Raw genomic sequence first — 16,643 nt, 5'->3', positions numbered from 1 at the left:
CCAATGGTTAGGACTCTGTGCTTCCAAAGCAGGGGCATGGGTTCAATCCCTGGTTGGGGAACTAAGATCCCGCAAGCCTTGCAGTGCAGCCGGGGTGGGAGGGCGGGGGAAGTATAGCAGTAGTTGGCAACAACTGCAAAATCCAGCCTGGAATCTATTTTTCATAAATAATGTTTATTGGAAAACAGCCATGTCCATTCGTTTACATATTATCGACAGCTGCCTTTGAGTTACAAAGACAGAGTTGAGTAGCTGCAACAGAGGCTGAATAATCCATAAAGCCTGAAATTACTATCTAGACCTTTACAGGAAATTTCCTGACCCCTGGTACATAGGATCGTGACAAACTCGTACAACAAAATCCTCACAGCAACAAAAATGAATGAATGGGGCTTCCCTGGTGGCGCAGTGGTTGAGAATCTGCCTGCCAATGCAGGGGACACGGGTTCGAGCCCTGGTCTGGGAAGATCCCACATGCCGCAGAGCAACTGGGCCCATGAGCCACAACTACTGAGCCTGCGCGTCTGGAGCCTGTGCTCCGCAACAAGAGAGGCCGCGATAGTGAGAGGCCCACGCACCGCGATGAAGAGTGGCCCCCGCTTGCCACAACTAGAGAAAGCCCTTGCACAGAAACGAAGACCCAACACAGCCAAAAATAAATAAATTAATTAATTAATTAAAAAAAAAAAAGAATGAATGATTACAACAGACAACAACATGGATGAATCTTACTAACATGACGTTGCGTGCGCACACACACACATACACACAAACCAGACACAAGAGCATATACTGTATGATTCCATTTACAGTATTTCAAAAGTGAAACTATTCTCCTGCATTAGAAGTCAGGATAGTGGTTAACTCTGGCGGAGGCAGTGACTGGGAGGGGCAAGAAGGGGCTATTTATAAATGTTTTATTTCTTGGTCTGGGTGGTGGTTACCTGGCTTTATTCATTTGGTGAAAATTCATCAAGTTGTACATTTAGGATCTGTATACTCCTCCACATTATGTTAAACGTCAATAAATAAATACCTCTATTTTTTTCTAAGTGTCTAGGTCCATTAGAAAAAAGCCTGGAAGGATAAACGCTAGTACTTAGAGTCTATATTAGTAGCTGTAACCTACGAAATCAGTAGCAGTAGTTGTAATCTATGAAGAAGAGGGATTTTAAGTTTTTCTTCTTTTTGCCTATGAGTATTTTCTAATTGCTCTATATTGACAATGCACTGCAACTGCAATTATAATAAAGTTATTTCTATTTTTAAGACAATGACAGTAAAAACAACGGACTAGTACCAATTTAGTGAGCTGAAAACATGAGGAAAGGGTGCCCCCTAATGGAATAGAGGTGGTACAATTTTATAGCACCATTTTAACTGAAGTTTTCAAAATATAATTTTATAAGCCCTCTTTCCCTCTCTCCCGATAGATATTTTACCTCGGAAGGAACTGGGGGTGATGCAGCAATTGTGCTTATAAATTGCTACCGGCAACCTGTGCTGGCAGGAAGAGGCAAGAGCCTGCCAGGCACAGGTCTGATTAGAGAACCAGGTCACACATAAAACAGGATGAAATCTTGCCATTTACGACGAGATGGATGGACCTTGAGGGTATCGAGTGAAATAAGTCAGACGGAGAAGCACAAGTACTGTACGATTTCACTCATATGTGAAATATAAAAAATAAACAAACAAAAAAGCAAAATAAATGAACAAGGGCTTCCCGGGTGGTGCAGTGGTTAAGAATCCACCTGCCAATGCAGGGGACATGGGTTTGAGCCCTGGTCCGGGAAGATCCCACATGCCATGGAGCAACTAAGCCCCTGTGCCACAACTACAATGCAACTACTGCAATGTCCATGAGGTATATAGATGGATTTTGCCCAAGATTTAGCAATAGCTGACAGAAATTATAAATCATGCCCCTACTTTCTACTACCTTTTACTTTCTATTACCTTTTAATTCCCCTTTGGGGAAATAAAGGTACCCCTGTGTCATAAATTTCCTGAATTACCTAAGAAACTTCACTATACATCACCATGGATGTGGGGACACCTGAATTACCTAAGAAACTTCACTATACATCACCATGGATGTGGGGACATTAGACAAGACATATAACTGAATCTGTGGAACAACAAATGTCTTTTGCTACCTTCAGTAGTTTAAAAACAAAAACCCACCAGGAAGAAGGGAGAACCTGGTGGTTCCCTATATACATAATTTTCAAATCTAACAATTTGTTGTGGTGAGTTAGCTGTCTTGATAGGCTGGGGTGAATTAAATCTCTTCGTGGCTAAAACTGCTCTCTTTATACCACTGTTTCCAAATTTCCATCTCCAGCTAATTCCTAGAATTTGTCTTTCATAGAAAATGATGAGCTCTTAGGAATTCCCTGGCAGTCCAGTGGTTAGGACTTGGCGCTTTCACTGCCAAGGGCCCCGGTTCAATCCCTGGTCGGGGACTAAGATCCTACAAGCTGTACATGGTGCAGCCAAAAAAGAAAAAGATGAGTTCTAAAGGTTATCTGTGAAATCTCAGAAAAGACGATCACACAGTATGATATCATTTTTTCCAAATTTATTTTAAAAATCAGCATGTCCATCAGAAAAAGTTTGGAAGGATATATGCCAAAATATTAACAGTTATGGCAATGATGGGCTCCAGACTCAAACATCCAACTATGTATTTCTGCCTGGATGGCCCAAATATGTTCAAAACTGAGCTCACCTTTACCCCCTACTTCTACCCTACTTACCACTAAAACTGGCTCTTCCTCCTTACTCCCAGTACAGGATAAAGGGGCCAACACCCACCCATAGTCTGCTGGGCTAGAAATCAAAGTTCTGAAATTTACAGAGTAGCTTTCTAACTCCAGGCTTATCCTGCCTACCTCATTCCCATTTTTCCCCTATTACATTCGAAAAATCCTTTCCACTTCCCAATTTACTACAGAAAATTGGGGGTGGCGGGGGGGCAACAGGACAGACGCTTTCAACCTAAGGGTACGATTTCTAATAATATGCTCACTATACAGAGAATTCCACACTAACACAACAACAGTATTTGGTATTAGCTAACCCTCCCCCTCCCAAAAAAAGGTGGTTACAATGGAGTCTAACTTGAATTTAACTCTCACTTGCTTATCAAGGTCTCTTAGATTATGTAGTATAACACGTAATACATCATTAATATTCAGGATGAGCCAGAAGCCACTGCAAGAAGGAAACTCTATACTTACTTGCTCTGTTGGGAACAGGGTGTTGATATACTCCACAGCATTGAAATCTGCTCGATCTAGAGGATCCTGGCTTGGAAATACCTACATAAAGATAGAGAATTAAAAACCACGTATCTTTCTGCCTTGCTTTACGTATTATTTCTTTCCTCCTTATCGGTTGGTAAGTTTTTTGAAAGCAAAGACCATAGGTTTTTTCATTTTACGAGGCTTAACAACAACAGACGCACAATAAAATATCTGGTAAAGTAAATCTGTAATTTTCACCAACATCTGTAATTTTAACATCTTGGTAAAACTAAAAGAATGTGCAATAGTTAAAAGTTCCAGATATCCACGAAATCCCAAGGACAAGGTAAAATAAGTGGGCATTGTACACTATCAGATTAAGCCAGTGGATGACATGGTTGTATTAAGGGAATCTTGATAACAGACTTATTATACACCATGTCTCAGTGATGTCTCAGCAGTAGAATTCACTATGCATCAAAGCGATTATTATGCTCAGACAGCATCAGGAAGTGGAGAGCTGGCATTTAGGAACTGTCCATCTCTTTTACAGAAGAAAGCAAGCTGCCTTCTGAGAAATATAGCTAACTCCCTTCAAATGTTGCAATTTGAAGAACATGTAACAAGGTGGGTTATAAAAGCAGTTAAGTGATCCCCTGGGTACTAGATTTCACTAGCTCAAGGCAGTTATTCTGGGAAGCAAATTCTTTTTTGAGGTCTGCTTATTGGAGAAACCTATGCTAGAATTCAACCTTACTAAAAAATAGGAAAAACTGTGCTCTTCTAAAACCCTTGTCAAACAATAACTGACTGCATTATTTGTTTCTTCTATTGGAGCCCACTAGGTCCAAAGGGAATGAAACGTATGTCTCTGGGAATTCCCTGGCAGTCCAGTGGTTAGGACTCGTGCTCTCACTGCGGGCGGCCCAGGTTCAATCCCTGGTAGGGGAACTAAGATCCCACAAGCCCTGAGGCAAGGCCAAACAAACAAACAAAAAACAAACAAAAAAAGAAACGTATGTCTCTTTCTGGCAGATGGAGGTGGGTGGGAAGCAGTGTGACTTGAACACCAAAACCTTTGCCCAGTGGCCTGGCATCCTCAGGATCTGCCAAATGTGCTGTGAATGAGTAATCCAACCACTCCAAGGAAAACACATCTAAAAATCTATAAATGGGACAATACAAACAAATAACTTAGTACACTGGCAGACCCATAGTAAGTATTAATGATCAATAAATATTAACTATCAGTAATAGAAGTAATAATGTTTTACTTCAAAAAACTTCCCAGTGGTCATTAAGTATGGCACACCCCTCCTTTTCCTAAATCCCCTACACCAACTTCTTTAAGGGAGAGTTTTCTCCCTTTATCAGGAGCGTTACCCTGTACAAGGGTCTAAATTGCTAGTTCTAATATCATCACTCTTAAAAACTCCGTACACTTGAAAAGAGAATTTAGTCAACTAAAGAGTTCCTGCAGGGAAGAGAAGCCACCTGGGAATATTCTTCAACCTAACCCAAACTAATCAACAGCAGAAATTCTCAACTAAGTATGGTAAAGGGTTTTTTGGTTTGTTTTTTTTTAACCTTTGCCCCTCTGCTTTGCGATATGCTTCAAAAATAGAGGTTACCTCTTCCCCTCAATTCCGAGTCACTCACAAGGGGCTAGATGGAGAATCCGGAACACTGCGACACCAGCCCGATAAATGAATGAACAGCCCCGCAACCCCCAAAACCTGAGGTTGCTACCCATGAGGTCCCTTCTTCTAGGTGCATCCTTTCAGGAGACACAGCTCCTTTGCCCAAACCCACCAGGATGCCCCACCCTCCAAAGACAATCAAGGCCTAGAAAAGATTCTCTCCCTCCTCTAGATTCAGAAACCCCTTCCCACCACCACTTCCCACCAAAACCTTTCCTTGCCCTTCTGCGCCTAGTTCCCAAGTCTCCCACGAAGACCGCTTCCTCGGCGTCCCACCCCAGGTCCCACCCCCAGAGCTGCCCCAGCCTCCGCAGTCTCCTCCTGTCGAGGGGCGGAACGCTCACCTGCTCGATGGCGAGCTGCACGTCGGGCGTGAGCTGGAGCACGGCTTCCAGCTCCTCCACGAACTCCAGTTCCTCCTCCTCCATCATCCTGCTGCCCAGCTCCCTCCTGGCGCCCACCCCGACCCCGAGCCGCACGTCCTGCAGCCACCCACGCCCCAGAACAGCAACCCTCCAGCGGCAGCGCTCCAGCGAGCCTGGGCTCTGTCAGCTAGTAGGGCACTTCCGGGAAGCCAGGCACTTCCGGGATCCGGGGCATTCTGGGATAGCGGAGGACTAACCTCTGGTCCCCCGGAGGAGGCTTTCCTGTCACCTTCCGGAGTCTCCCCGGGCAGCCCTGTAGTCCGGCGGCCCCCACCTGCCCTCACCCCTCCTTAAGATGGTGGGGACCCGCTTCACCTCGCCGAAGGCGCCCTCCCCACTTGGACCCTGGCGCTGGGGAGGGCCCGGCCGCTCCGGTAGGACCCCCCAGTGAGGGTGCGCCCCAGCAGCGTCGCGATCGAATGACAGCAACTCTCACGGGCCGCGAGGCCGGCGATCCTTCTGCTCCCAGGGGCCCCTTGCTCAGTGGCAGTAGGTGTCCCCCCAGCCATCGGGGGAGAAATGACCCCAGCTGGTAAGTGGCGATGTTGCCAAGGACAATTGGTAGGATGGGAATTTGTCCACTTGACAAGAGTTAAATTCCCCGTGTGCCAAGCTTCTAGGCAGCGTTTTCTGGGGGCGTCCGCACCCAGGGGCCCCTTGCTCAGTGGCAGTAGCGGGGGCGGGGAAAAAGAGCCAGATTAGGCAGTGACCCGCCCTGGGGAAATGTTGACTTTCTGAGACTCTGAGTAGCTGGAGTCGAAGTCACGGTCCACGAATGATGAGCTGTGTGATCTTGAACAAATTACTACATCGGTCCTGCTTACCCTGCAAGGGTGTGGCGAGAGATAAAAATTAAAAGCGCTATGCAAATTTAAGCTAGTAATACGAGTGTGTCTAGCCCTTATGCACCACAAAGGAAAGAGCCAGGTCACCCTGTGGAACCACTTTTCCTCCAGACACAATGAGATAATTGCAGACAAGGGAAGAGTTGTTTTATCAGTTAAACATGGTAAAACTCCATGATGAAGCGTCCGTGGCCCCAATGAGCTTTTTTTTTTTTTTTTTTTAATCAAAATTGTGGTAAAAAAAAGATGGGAGCAATATAATTTCTAACAGTAAAGGAAGGCTTAAAAATATAAATCGGTTACATAATAGAATATTATTGACTCAAAATCATGGTTTTTGAAAATTATTTAATGACATGGGAAAATGTGCATAATATATTTCAGAAAGCAAAAATATACAGCATGGTCCCAGTTTACATGTGTGTGTATTTTATGCCTATAAAAATTATAGCAAGAAATATTACTTTTCTGCAGGTGATGGAATGCATTCTTTTCACATTTTCCCAAAATGTCTATGAGCCTATAGCATTTTTATAATCAGAAATATAAATGCCTTTTTTTTTAAAGGAAATGATAATTATATCCATCTTTCTTGGATGTTTTTCATTTTTTATATACAGTAAGAAACAATTTATATACAGTAAAATCCACCCATGTCGTTTAGAATGCTGTGAGTTTTAATAAATGCATATAGTCATGTAACCACTGTCACAATCAAATCCTAGGACAGTTCCATCATCCCCCCAAATTCTCTCATGCCCCACCTCATCCCCTGGCAACCACTGACCAGATTTCTGTCCCTATAGTTTGACTTTTCCAGAATGTCATATAAATGGGATCATACAATATGTCACCTCTTGAGTCTGGCTTCTTTCACTCAACGTAATACATTTGTATATCATCCATGTCGTTGCATGTATCAGTAGTTTATTTCTTCTTGCTGAGTGGTAATCCACTATATGGATATACCACAGTTTGTTTATCCATTCCCTGGCTGAAGGACATTTGGGTTGTTTCTAGTTTGGGGCAATTATGAATAAAACTGCTATAAACATTCATAGGCAGGTTTTTGTGTGAACATAAGTTTTCATTTCACTTGGGTAAATACATAGAAGTGGGATTGTTGGGTTGTATAGTAAGTCTGTGTTTATAAGAAACTGGTCAACTGTTTTCCAAAGTGGGCTGTTATCATTTTCACATTCCTGCCAGCAATGGATGAGCGTTCTGGTTGCTCACAGCGCTTATGTTTAATGATGATAATAATAGCTCACATTTCCTAGCCCTTACTATATGCCAGGCACCATGCTAAGTATACATTGTCTCAATCTACATGGCAGTTCTGAGGTTGGTAGTTATTATCTGCTATTCACAGATGAGGAAATTGGGATGTAGTTAAAAACTAACAAAAACTGTTCCCAAGGTTCCATGTCATCAGGCCTGTCATCAGCCCTAGTCCCCTCATTTTTGTTTTCTGGCCTGTCATCAGCCCTAGTCCCCTCATTTTTGTTTTCTCTGCTTCCAAGTGGCCCACAGTGTCGTGGAGAGTCATGATACCAGGGTGACCATCTCCAATACAAAGTCATGCTGTCCCATTGCCACTGATTGTCCTTTTACAAGTCCCTTGTCAACTCTCATTGCATTCCCCCTGCAACCCAAACCTTTCCCTATGCTGAAGCTCCCAACTCCATTATCCCCCTTCTCCCTATTTCCAGATAAGATAATAATAATGAATATAAGTTTGGGTTTAAGAGAGTTACACGGTACAAAAGTCTAGGAAGATGAAAGAGCAGAGAGATAGGTGGACATCAGGTGAAGAAAACTGCATTAAGTAGTAACAGGCTAGACTGTTTATGATAAGCAAAAGAGAGAAATATCTTTAGTAGAAGGAGGAAGCCTGGAAAGACGGATTATACACTCTTAAGATAAATACGGAAGTGTACAGATATGAGAAATTTGGGTATGAAAATAGGAGCATGTGGTATTCTCACAAATGAGCTGGGCTTTTTATAAACAAAACAATTTCCTGTTATGGAATAGGGTACAACTGATGATGAAGTCATCATAGAAGACATATTTTCTACCTTGAAATGTCACCAAATGAGGAATAAATTCAGTTTCTAATACTTAAAAAAAAAAAATCTTGGAGACCTTGTCCTTTAATCTTTTAATCGGTAATGGGAAAAAGATGGAGAAGTAAAGGAGAAAGTACTACAACAGTCTGTAGGGGAGTGTTAGGGTGCATCTCTGAGGATAGCATCAGTATAAAATGGAAAAATAACAGTAACCTTCCAAAGGAGGAATTTTCATAATGTTTCTCTTTGTGCCAAAAAACTTGTAAGCCTATACAGGTAGGCTGGAAATACTAAGTAATTTTAAAACAGACTTTGTTAATGAGATCCAGTGAGATCTCTAAATTTCATGTGCCTCTGTCAATTTACTGCTTTTTTCTAATTCTGTTAAAAGGAGTCTCCAATATCCTATTATATTTGCAACTGGTTTCATTATTTTTGAAGTAGCTGTACTGTAATAAATTGAGTAGACATTGTGCAGAGGATGTTATTTTCTAAGATCGAAACAGTGTCTTTATTACATTAAGAGGCATCTCCATAACGATCCCAGCTATTCCTTCTCCTGAATAGCTGGGCTTTTTATGAAACTTCTCATAAAAAAAAAAAAATCACAGAATGTCTGAATTACGTGATCTTTACCCACTAAATGCCAGTAGCATAACCCCTTCCCCCAACATTGTGATAACCAAAAATACCCCCTACAAATTTCCACAATGCCTCCTTATGACCCTCAAGCACAACCACACTTAGATCCTGTTGTCACTATGGGTGGCAAAAGCTCCCAAGCCAACTTATAGTGAAGCATATAGTTTAATTTCTATATTAAATCTTGTTCAAAATGTCTTTTGGGCGCTTCTTTATGGACTGTTTTAAGTGCATGACTTTTCATGATGACAGTTTCTTTTGTTGTCCTTCATTCCGGAATTTTCTGCACATCCTGGACACCGGCATTTGTTCTTGACTGACATTCCGATAGTTCTGAATGTTCCCATATCCTAGACACCCAGTTTTGTTTTGATTGGTACTCCGGTTCTCCGTGCATGCCCCCTGATTAAATCGAAAGAGATTATAATCTCCAGCTAGCTTCAGCAGCTCCCCTGTTCCCATCAGTGGTAGCTCAGGCAATCAGTCACGCCTATATGCTTTTATTTTATTTATTTGTTTGTTTTATTTTTATTTTTGGCTGCGTTGGGTCTTCGTTGCTGCGCATGGGCTTTTCTCTGGTCGCGGCGAGCGGGAGCCACTCTTTGTTGCGGTGCGCAGGCTTCTCACTGCGGTGGCTTCTCTTGTTGCGGAGCATGGGCTCTAGGCTTGTGGGCTTCAGTAGTTGTGGCTCGTGGGCTCTAGAGCGCAGCCTCAGTAGTTGTGGAGCATGGGCTCAGTTGCTCCACGGCATGTGGGATCTTCCCGGACCAGGGCTTGAACCCGTGTCCCCTGCATTGGCAGGCAGATTCTTAACCACTGCGCCACCAGGGAAGTCCCTCATACATGTTATTTCTTAGTCTTCTCCATAGTTCTTGATGTAGGTGGGACAGTAGGGTGAGAAGCCAAGGTCAGGCGGCTAAGTGCTGGCCTGCTAAGATGACACCGAAGTCTGTTATGTTCAAGTGTTTTTGCTCTTAATGCCTCTCTAACCTACCCGAGCCAGGTCCTGGTACAGCATTACGTATAAAAATAAAGGCCATTACTTTCCAACAGCTTATGTGACACTTTCACACTTTAAAAAATGATGACTCCTCAAAAGTATGTTAAATGAATGTCATTTCTTTTTTTTGTTTTTGGCCACGCTGCACAGCTTGCAGGATCTTAGTTCCACGACCAGGGATCGAGCCCGGGCCCTTGGCAGTGAGAGTGCAGAGTCCTAACCACTGGACCACCAGGGAAGTCCCTGAATGTCATATTTTTTTAAATATTACCTTTTCATGTAATTTTCAAGGTAGTGTGCTTTATCAAATTTCTAACTATTGTTTTCAAAACCCTCATACACTTGTACAACACAGGAAAATGTAAAAGTCATTCTTAATTCACCTCACCCCACAGACACAAAACTAACACACGCCCATACACACTTCTCTCCCCACACTGTTAGTCTGGTGTTCCCCTTCCAAACCTTTCTTTGCGTGATTATGTAGCAATATACGTACAAGCACATTTATAGTTTTTTTTTAACTGTAAGTTACATCTCACTGTACTTATTGTTGTGATTTATTCTTTCCCCTTTAAATTTCCAGTATGTTCTGGAGATCTTTCTCTGTATTTTGGTCTATCTCTCCTTTTAGAGGCTATATAGCATTCCATAGTTTGATCATACCATAAAATATTTTATGTCAGACGGTCTCCCACTTGACTTACGATAGTTCAATTTACAATTTTTCAGCTTTATGATAATGCGAAAGCAATACGCATTCAGTAGAAACCATGCTTCAAATTTCGAATTTTGATCTTTTCCCGGGCTAGCAGTGTGCTGGGTGAATATACTCTCTTGTGATGCTGGGCAGGGGCAGCGAGCTGCAGCTCCCTGTCAGCAAGGCAATTGAGGATAAACAACTGCTACACTTACCCATTCTGCTTTTCACTTTCAGTACAGTACTCAATAAATTGCATGAGATGTTCAACACTTTATTATAAAATAAGCTTTGTGTTAGATGATTTTGCCCAAATGTAGGCTAATGTATGTGTTCTGAGCACTTTTAATTAAGATGGGCTAGGCTCAGCTATGTTGTTCAGTAGGTTGGGTGTATTAAATGCATTTTCAACTTATGATATTTTCAACTTACCATGAGTTTATCAGGACATAACACCACCATAAGCTGAGGAAGATCTGCATTCCACTATTGGATATTTAGATCATTCCTAATTTTTCTTTGCTATTACAAACAATGCTGAATCCTTGCAGTATATATTTATACTTCTATCAGCACTGAAAAGTGTCTATAACCCTCATATCATTATGTACACTGGATATTATCAGTCTTGTAAATATTTACTTGCACATATTCTCTGATTCACAGAAGCTTTATTATTTATTTATTTATTTGGCTGCGCCGGGTCTTAGTTGCGGCACGCGGGATCGTTGTTGCTGCGTGTGGCATCTTTAGTTGCGGCACATGAACTCTTAGTTGCGGCATGTGGGATCTAGTTCCCTGACGAGGGATAAAACCCAGGCCCCCTGCACTGGGAGTGCAGAGTCTTAGCCACTGGACCACCAGGAAAGTCCCACATAAGCTTTAGAAAGAGCTTATGGAGTCCATTAAAAACACGCTGGGATTTTGACTGGAATTGTATTGAATTTAGAGATCAATTTGGGGAAAGTTGACATGTTTACAATATTGAATTTTTAGGCCATGCTCTCCATTTATTTAGGTTTTTATGTCTTTCAGTAAAGGTTTGTGGCTGTCTTCATATAGGTCTTGCATATTTCTTGTTGGGTCTAAAACTAGTGATTTTATAAATTACAAAAAAATTGTAAATGGTCCTCTTTTTCTATTACCATTTCTTATTGTTATTTGTTGGCTTATAGAAAAGCCATTTATTTTTGTGTGTCAATTTTGTATCCAGCCACCTTACCTCAACTGTTTTATTCTATATTTCAGTTGATTTTCTTATTTTTCTTGATAAATTACCATATTGTTTGAAAAATAGTGATAGTTGTTTCTCTCCCTTTTCAATATTAAAATCTTTTTTGAAGGCTAATGTGTGTGCTGCTATATTGGCCAGGACCACAATAGTAGATGTTAAACAGCAGCAGATTGAGTGGACATGGTATTTACTATCTAAACAGGAGAAGAAAACATATAAGGACAAACCGATCAAGCCACTGCATATAAGGACAAACCGATGCAAGCCACTTACTGCATAAGGAAACAATGGATTTATAACACATAAAAGAAGGAAAGTGGCAGACTCTTGACTACCAAGTGCTCCCTGTCCTTCATCTTACACTAATATTATTTAAAACCTTCCAAATCCTTCTAAGACCTCTGCTAGGCAGCTCCATCATGTTACCTGGCAACGTGGGAGTTTGCTCTGTCTGCAGAGCAAATGTATTTCAGCCTGGCTCTTACCTCAACAGTTCATTCAGTCTTTAGACTGACCATTCATAGTTCATGAGGTCAGTCACAGACAAGTGTGACACTCAGGTGCCACATAAGCATGCGCTAGGATGCTTGCGGCTGAGGTTCTTTTTTTTTTAACATCTTTATTGGAGTATAATTGCTTTACAATGGTGTGTTAGTTTCTGCTTTATAACAAAGTGAATCAGCTATACATATACATATATCCCCATATCTCTTCCCTCTTGCATCTCCCTCCCTCCCACCCTCCCTATCCCACCCCTCTAGGTGGTCATAAAGCACGGAGCTGATCTCCCTGTGCTATGTGGCTGCTTCCCACTAGCTAGCTATTTTACGTTTGGTAGTGTATATATGTCCATTCCACTCTCTCACTTCGTCCCAGCTTACCCTTCCCCCTCCCCGTATCCTCAAGTCCATTTTCTAGTAGGTCTGCATCTTTATTCCCATCTTGCCCCTAGGTTCTTCATGACCATTTTTTTTTTAGATTCCATATATATGTGTTAGCATACTGTATTTGTTTTTCTCTTTCTGACTTACTTCACTCTGTATGACAGTCTCTAGGTCGATCCACCTCACTACAAATAACTCAGTTTTGTTCCTTTTTATGGCTGAGTAATATTTCATTGCAGCTGTATTTACAATAGCCAGGACATGGAAGCAACCTAAGTGTCCATCAACAGATGAATGGATAAAGAAGATGTGGCACATATATACAATGGGGCTGAGGTTCTTGTTGCTATATATAATGAAGATTCCTTCCCAAAGTATACTTTTAAGTCTCTGTAACTAATCACCTCTCTCTGCATTGTTCTTTTTTTTTTTTAATGAAGTACAGTTACCTTACAATGTGTTAATTTCTGCTATACAACAGTGATTCAGTTATACATATATATACATTATTTTTTATATTTTGTTCCATTATGGTTTATCCAGGATATTGAATATAGTTCCTTGTGCTATACAGTAGGACCTTGTTATCCATTCTATATAAAATAGTTTGCCTCTGCTAATCCCAGACTCCCAATCCATCCCTCCCCTAGTCCCCCTCCTCCCTGGCAACCACAAGTCTGTTCTATGTCTGTGAGTCTCTTTTGTAGATAAGTTCATTTGTGTCATATTTTTATTTTATTTATTTATTTTTAATTAGTTTATTTATTTATTTTTGGCTGTGTTGGGTCTTGGTTGCTGCATGCGGGCTTTCTCTAGTCGTGGCGAGTGGGGGCTACTCTTTGTTGCGGTGCGCAGGCTTCTCATTGTGGTGGCTTCTCTTGTTGCAGAGCACGGGCTCTAGGTGTGTGGACTTCAGCAGTTGTGGCACATGGGCTCAGTAGTTACGGCTTGTGGGCTCTAGAGCGTAGGCTCAGTAGTTGTGGCACATGGGCTTAGTTGCTCTGCAGCATATGGGATCTTCCTGGACCAGGGCTCGAACCTGTGTCCCCTTCATTGGCAGGCAGTTTCTTAACCACTGCACCACCAGGGAAGTCCTGTGTCATATTTTAGATTCCACATATAAGTGATGTTGTATGGTATTTTCCTTTCTGTTTCTGACTTCACTTAGTATGATAATCTGTACATCCATTCATGTTGCTGCAAATGGCATTATTTCATTCTTTTTTATGACTGAGTAGTATTCCACTGTATATACGTACCACATCTTCTTTATCCATTCATCTGTCGATGAACATTTAGGTTGTTTCCGTGCCTTGGCTATTGTGAATAGTGCTGCTGTGAACATAGGGGTGCATGTATCTTTTTGAATGCTAGTTTTCTGCATTGTTCTTAGTTTCCAGCATTTAAGTTTTCACCTACAATCTTGCTGAGCTGTAATTAACTCTTGGCGTTGAGATTGACTGTGCATGGCACAAGACACTACAGACTTAGCTTCACAGGAATGCTTTTCCTTCATTCATTTCTTAAGTACCAAGTGCCTACATAACTGTAGTTTACTACATAGGTTAATAGAGCTCAGCCTATAAAAAGAAAAAACTAGATACTTAAATAGGAGCTTGGGTTGCTATAGATATTATGATGCCACTTTAAAAACAGAAACTGAGAGTGCTAGTAAGGATGAGAATCTTAATATTTTTAAGGATAAAGTTACCAGAAAGGATGAAGGCATTGTCTATGTTTGTGTGCCAAGGTGTGTCTACGAACAAACCTGCTCTCACACCAAGAATTCCTTTCAAAACCAGTGAAAACACACTTTGAAAGATAATCTACAATAATTCAAATATCAAATCACTTCTGACTTATTAAAAAATGAGGTTTGTGAAAATCTTAACATTGAAAATGCTTATGATAAGTGAAATATTAATATTCAAAATTAATTTAAAGGGAGTTCCCTGGTGGTGCAGTGGTTAAGAATCCACCTGCCAATGCAGGGGACTCGGGTTTGAGCCCTGGTCCGGGAAGATCCCGTATGCCGCAGAGCAACTAAGCCCGTGCGCCACAACTACTGAGCCTGCGCTCTAGAGCCTGCAAGCCACGACTACTGAGCCCACGTGCCACAACTACTGAAGCCCACGCGCCTAGAGCCCGTGCTCCACAACAAGAGAAGCCACCGCAATGAGAAGTCTGCTCACCACAACAAAGAGTAGTCCCCGCTCACCGCAACTAGAGAAAGCCCAGGAGCAGTGACAAAGACCTAACACAGCCAAAAGTAAATAAATAAATAAATTTTAAAAATTAATTTAAAGCATGATCTCAATGAAATATATAATAAATGCATATAAAGAAGACTGGGAAGAATTCTACTAAAATGTTAATAATCTGAGAGTAATATCTCTCAGTGGTGGCATTATTTGATTATTATTTTCCATATTGCACAGGTTTTACTTTTTAAAGTATTACTTTTATGACCAAAAAACTAAAAAAAAAAAAAGAAAGAAATCATATGAGTTAAGTAAAGTAAGCAAAATCAACCTTTTATGGAATTACTTATGAGACATGAAGACACTGAAAATTGTTGACCTGATGATTTAGGAAGGCAGCTGAATTTGTTCACAGCAATTTGCTGGTTCTAACTCATTTCAAAGGTAATTTCCTTAATGGATCAACGTCCTTGAATACTTTTTAAGCTTGTAGGACTCACTCTACTTTTAGTTAGGTGTAGCCATCTGCAAACAAGCAAATTTTTGCATTTATAGCAAAGGAAACGTGTTTGTGAAAGGACTTTGAAAAAACATAGAGCAATACACAAAGGCAAGCACTATATAATCAGCTCTTTGTGTAAATTATGGTTTTTATTGACAGGGATCATTATCACTGTGTACAAAAGCAAAGACTTTCCTGTGGTGTGCAGCTGTGGCCACTGTTTGCAGAAGCCACGTGCTTGGGTGTGACTGTGCTTCTCGGACTCACAGTTTGCTATTGCAAATAGTCCAGGATAAAACTGAGGAAGCTGCAGTCTGGAAGCTGGCTAAGGCAGGCCTAGGGCATCTTCAACCCAATAGATGTTTATTGAGAAGCTTACCAGCAAGTAACTGTGCTGTGGGGATACCAAGAGAAAGAACAATAATCCCTGGCCTCTGCCCTGCATATAGTTTTTTGTTGTTTTTTTTTTTTGTCTGCGCCAAGTGTCATGTGGGATCTTAGTTCCTGGTCCAGGGATCGAACCTGTGCCCCCTACAGTGGAAGCGTGGAGTCTTAACCACTGGACCGCCAGGGAAGTCCCTGCCCTGCATATAGTTTACATGTATTTTCGAAAAGATTTCACCTAATTCTCACAGCCACCCTGTGAGTTAGGTAGAGGAACCCCCATTTACAGGGAAGGGTAAGTAGTTTTCTCCATGTCACACAGCTTCTGAGTAGCAGAGCCAAAACGGGCACTCAGGTCCTCTACTCCTAATCCTGGAGCTGAATGCCATGGCTGCCTCCTGGATAGATAGGCCCCACCTGCCCATCAGGAGCATTCAGTCTGGAGGGGAAACACAAATGCAGGTATCAGCGAAAGGTGTTGATCAGGTGTTGTTACTGAGTGCAAAGTACAAGAGACAAAAAAAGGAAGGCAGCTAACTTTCTCCTGGCCACACTCTGAGTCCTGAGAGCAAGCTGCCTCCTTGAAATGCTGTCTGGCTTTTGCTGATGGTAGCCCGAAGGGAGTGATGTTCCATTAACGGCCATCACTTTCTTTCTCTTTGTCTGCCTCATTTCATCTTTCTCTACGTCTTACAGCCCTTTTCCTCTTATTCGCTTGTTGTGAATTCCAATCTCTGGATCCGTATCTCTATGCCTATTTTCCTGTGTTGAAGGCTGTATCTTGGCCTTTTTATTCCTTGTAT

General features: G+C 41.7%; 2 protein-coding genes and 1 long non-coding RNA gene across 12 annotated transcripts in view; 1 reads left to right on the top strand and 2 right to left on the bottom strand.

Moving 5' to 3' along the window:
- The window catches only part of VPS53 (VPS53 subunit of GARP complex), a 139,659-nt gene extending 134,136 nt beyond the window's left edge, over window positions 1-5,523 (bottom strand). For all 9 annotated transcript variants that reach the window (XM_082443447.1, XM_082443446.1, XM_082443451.1 and 6 more), the window contains exons 1-2: window positions 5,296-5,523; window positions 3,246-3,326 (exon numbers count right to left, since the gene is read on the bottom strand). In XM_082443447.1, coding sequence (XP_082299573.1) covers window positions 3,246-3,326; window positions 5,296-5,382 — 168 coding nt within the window. In that variant the 5' untranslated portion in view covers window positions 5,383-5,523. The remainder of the gene's footprint in view (window positions 1-3,245; window positions 3,327-5,295) is intronic.
- Window positions 5,524-5,550: 27 nt separating this feature from the next.
- TLCD3A (TLC domain containing 3A) overlaps window positions 5,551-16,643 on the top strand; it is a 24,930-nt gene continuing 13,837 nt past the window's right edge. The window contains exon 1 of one of the 2 annotated variants that reach the window (XM_082443602.1): window positions 5,551-5,908. In XM_082443602.1, the coding sequence (XP_082299728.1) occupies window positions 5,796-5,908 (113 nt within the window). In that variant the 5' untranslated portion in view covers window positions 5,551-5,795. The remainder of the gene's footprint in view (window positions 5,909-16,643) is intronic. The other variant, XM_082443603.1, reaches the window with a different exon arrangement.
- Window positions 6,878-14,689, bottom strand: LOC309651179. Its single transcript, XR_014257965.1, has 2 exons — window positions 7,698-14,689; window positions 6,878-7,658 (listed from the first exon to the last, which is right to left on the bottom strand). It is a non-coding gene; the product is annotated as an uncharacterized lncRNA (long non-coding RNA).

This window comes from Balaenoptera physalus (genome assembly GCF_965194825.1).
Source record: "Balaenoptera physalus genome assembly, chromosome: 20".
Classification (NCBI taxonomy): domain Eukaryota; kingdom Metazoa; phylum Chordata; class Mammalia; order Artiodactyla; family Balaenopteridae; genus Balaenoptera; species Balaenoptera physalus.
Note: the sequence above shows the minus strand (reverse complement) of the source record. Positions and strands in the feature narration are given on the sequence as shown.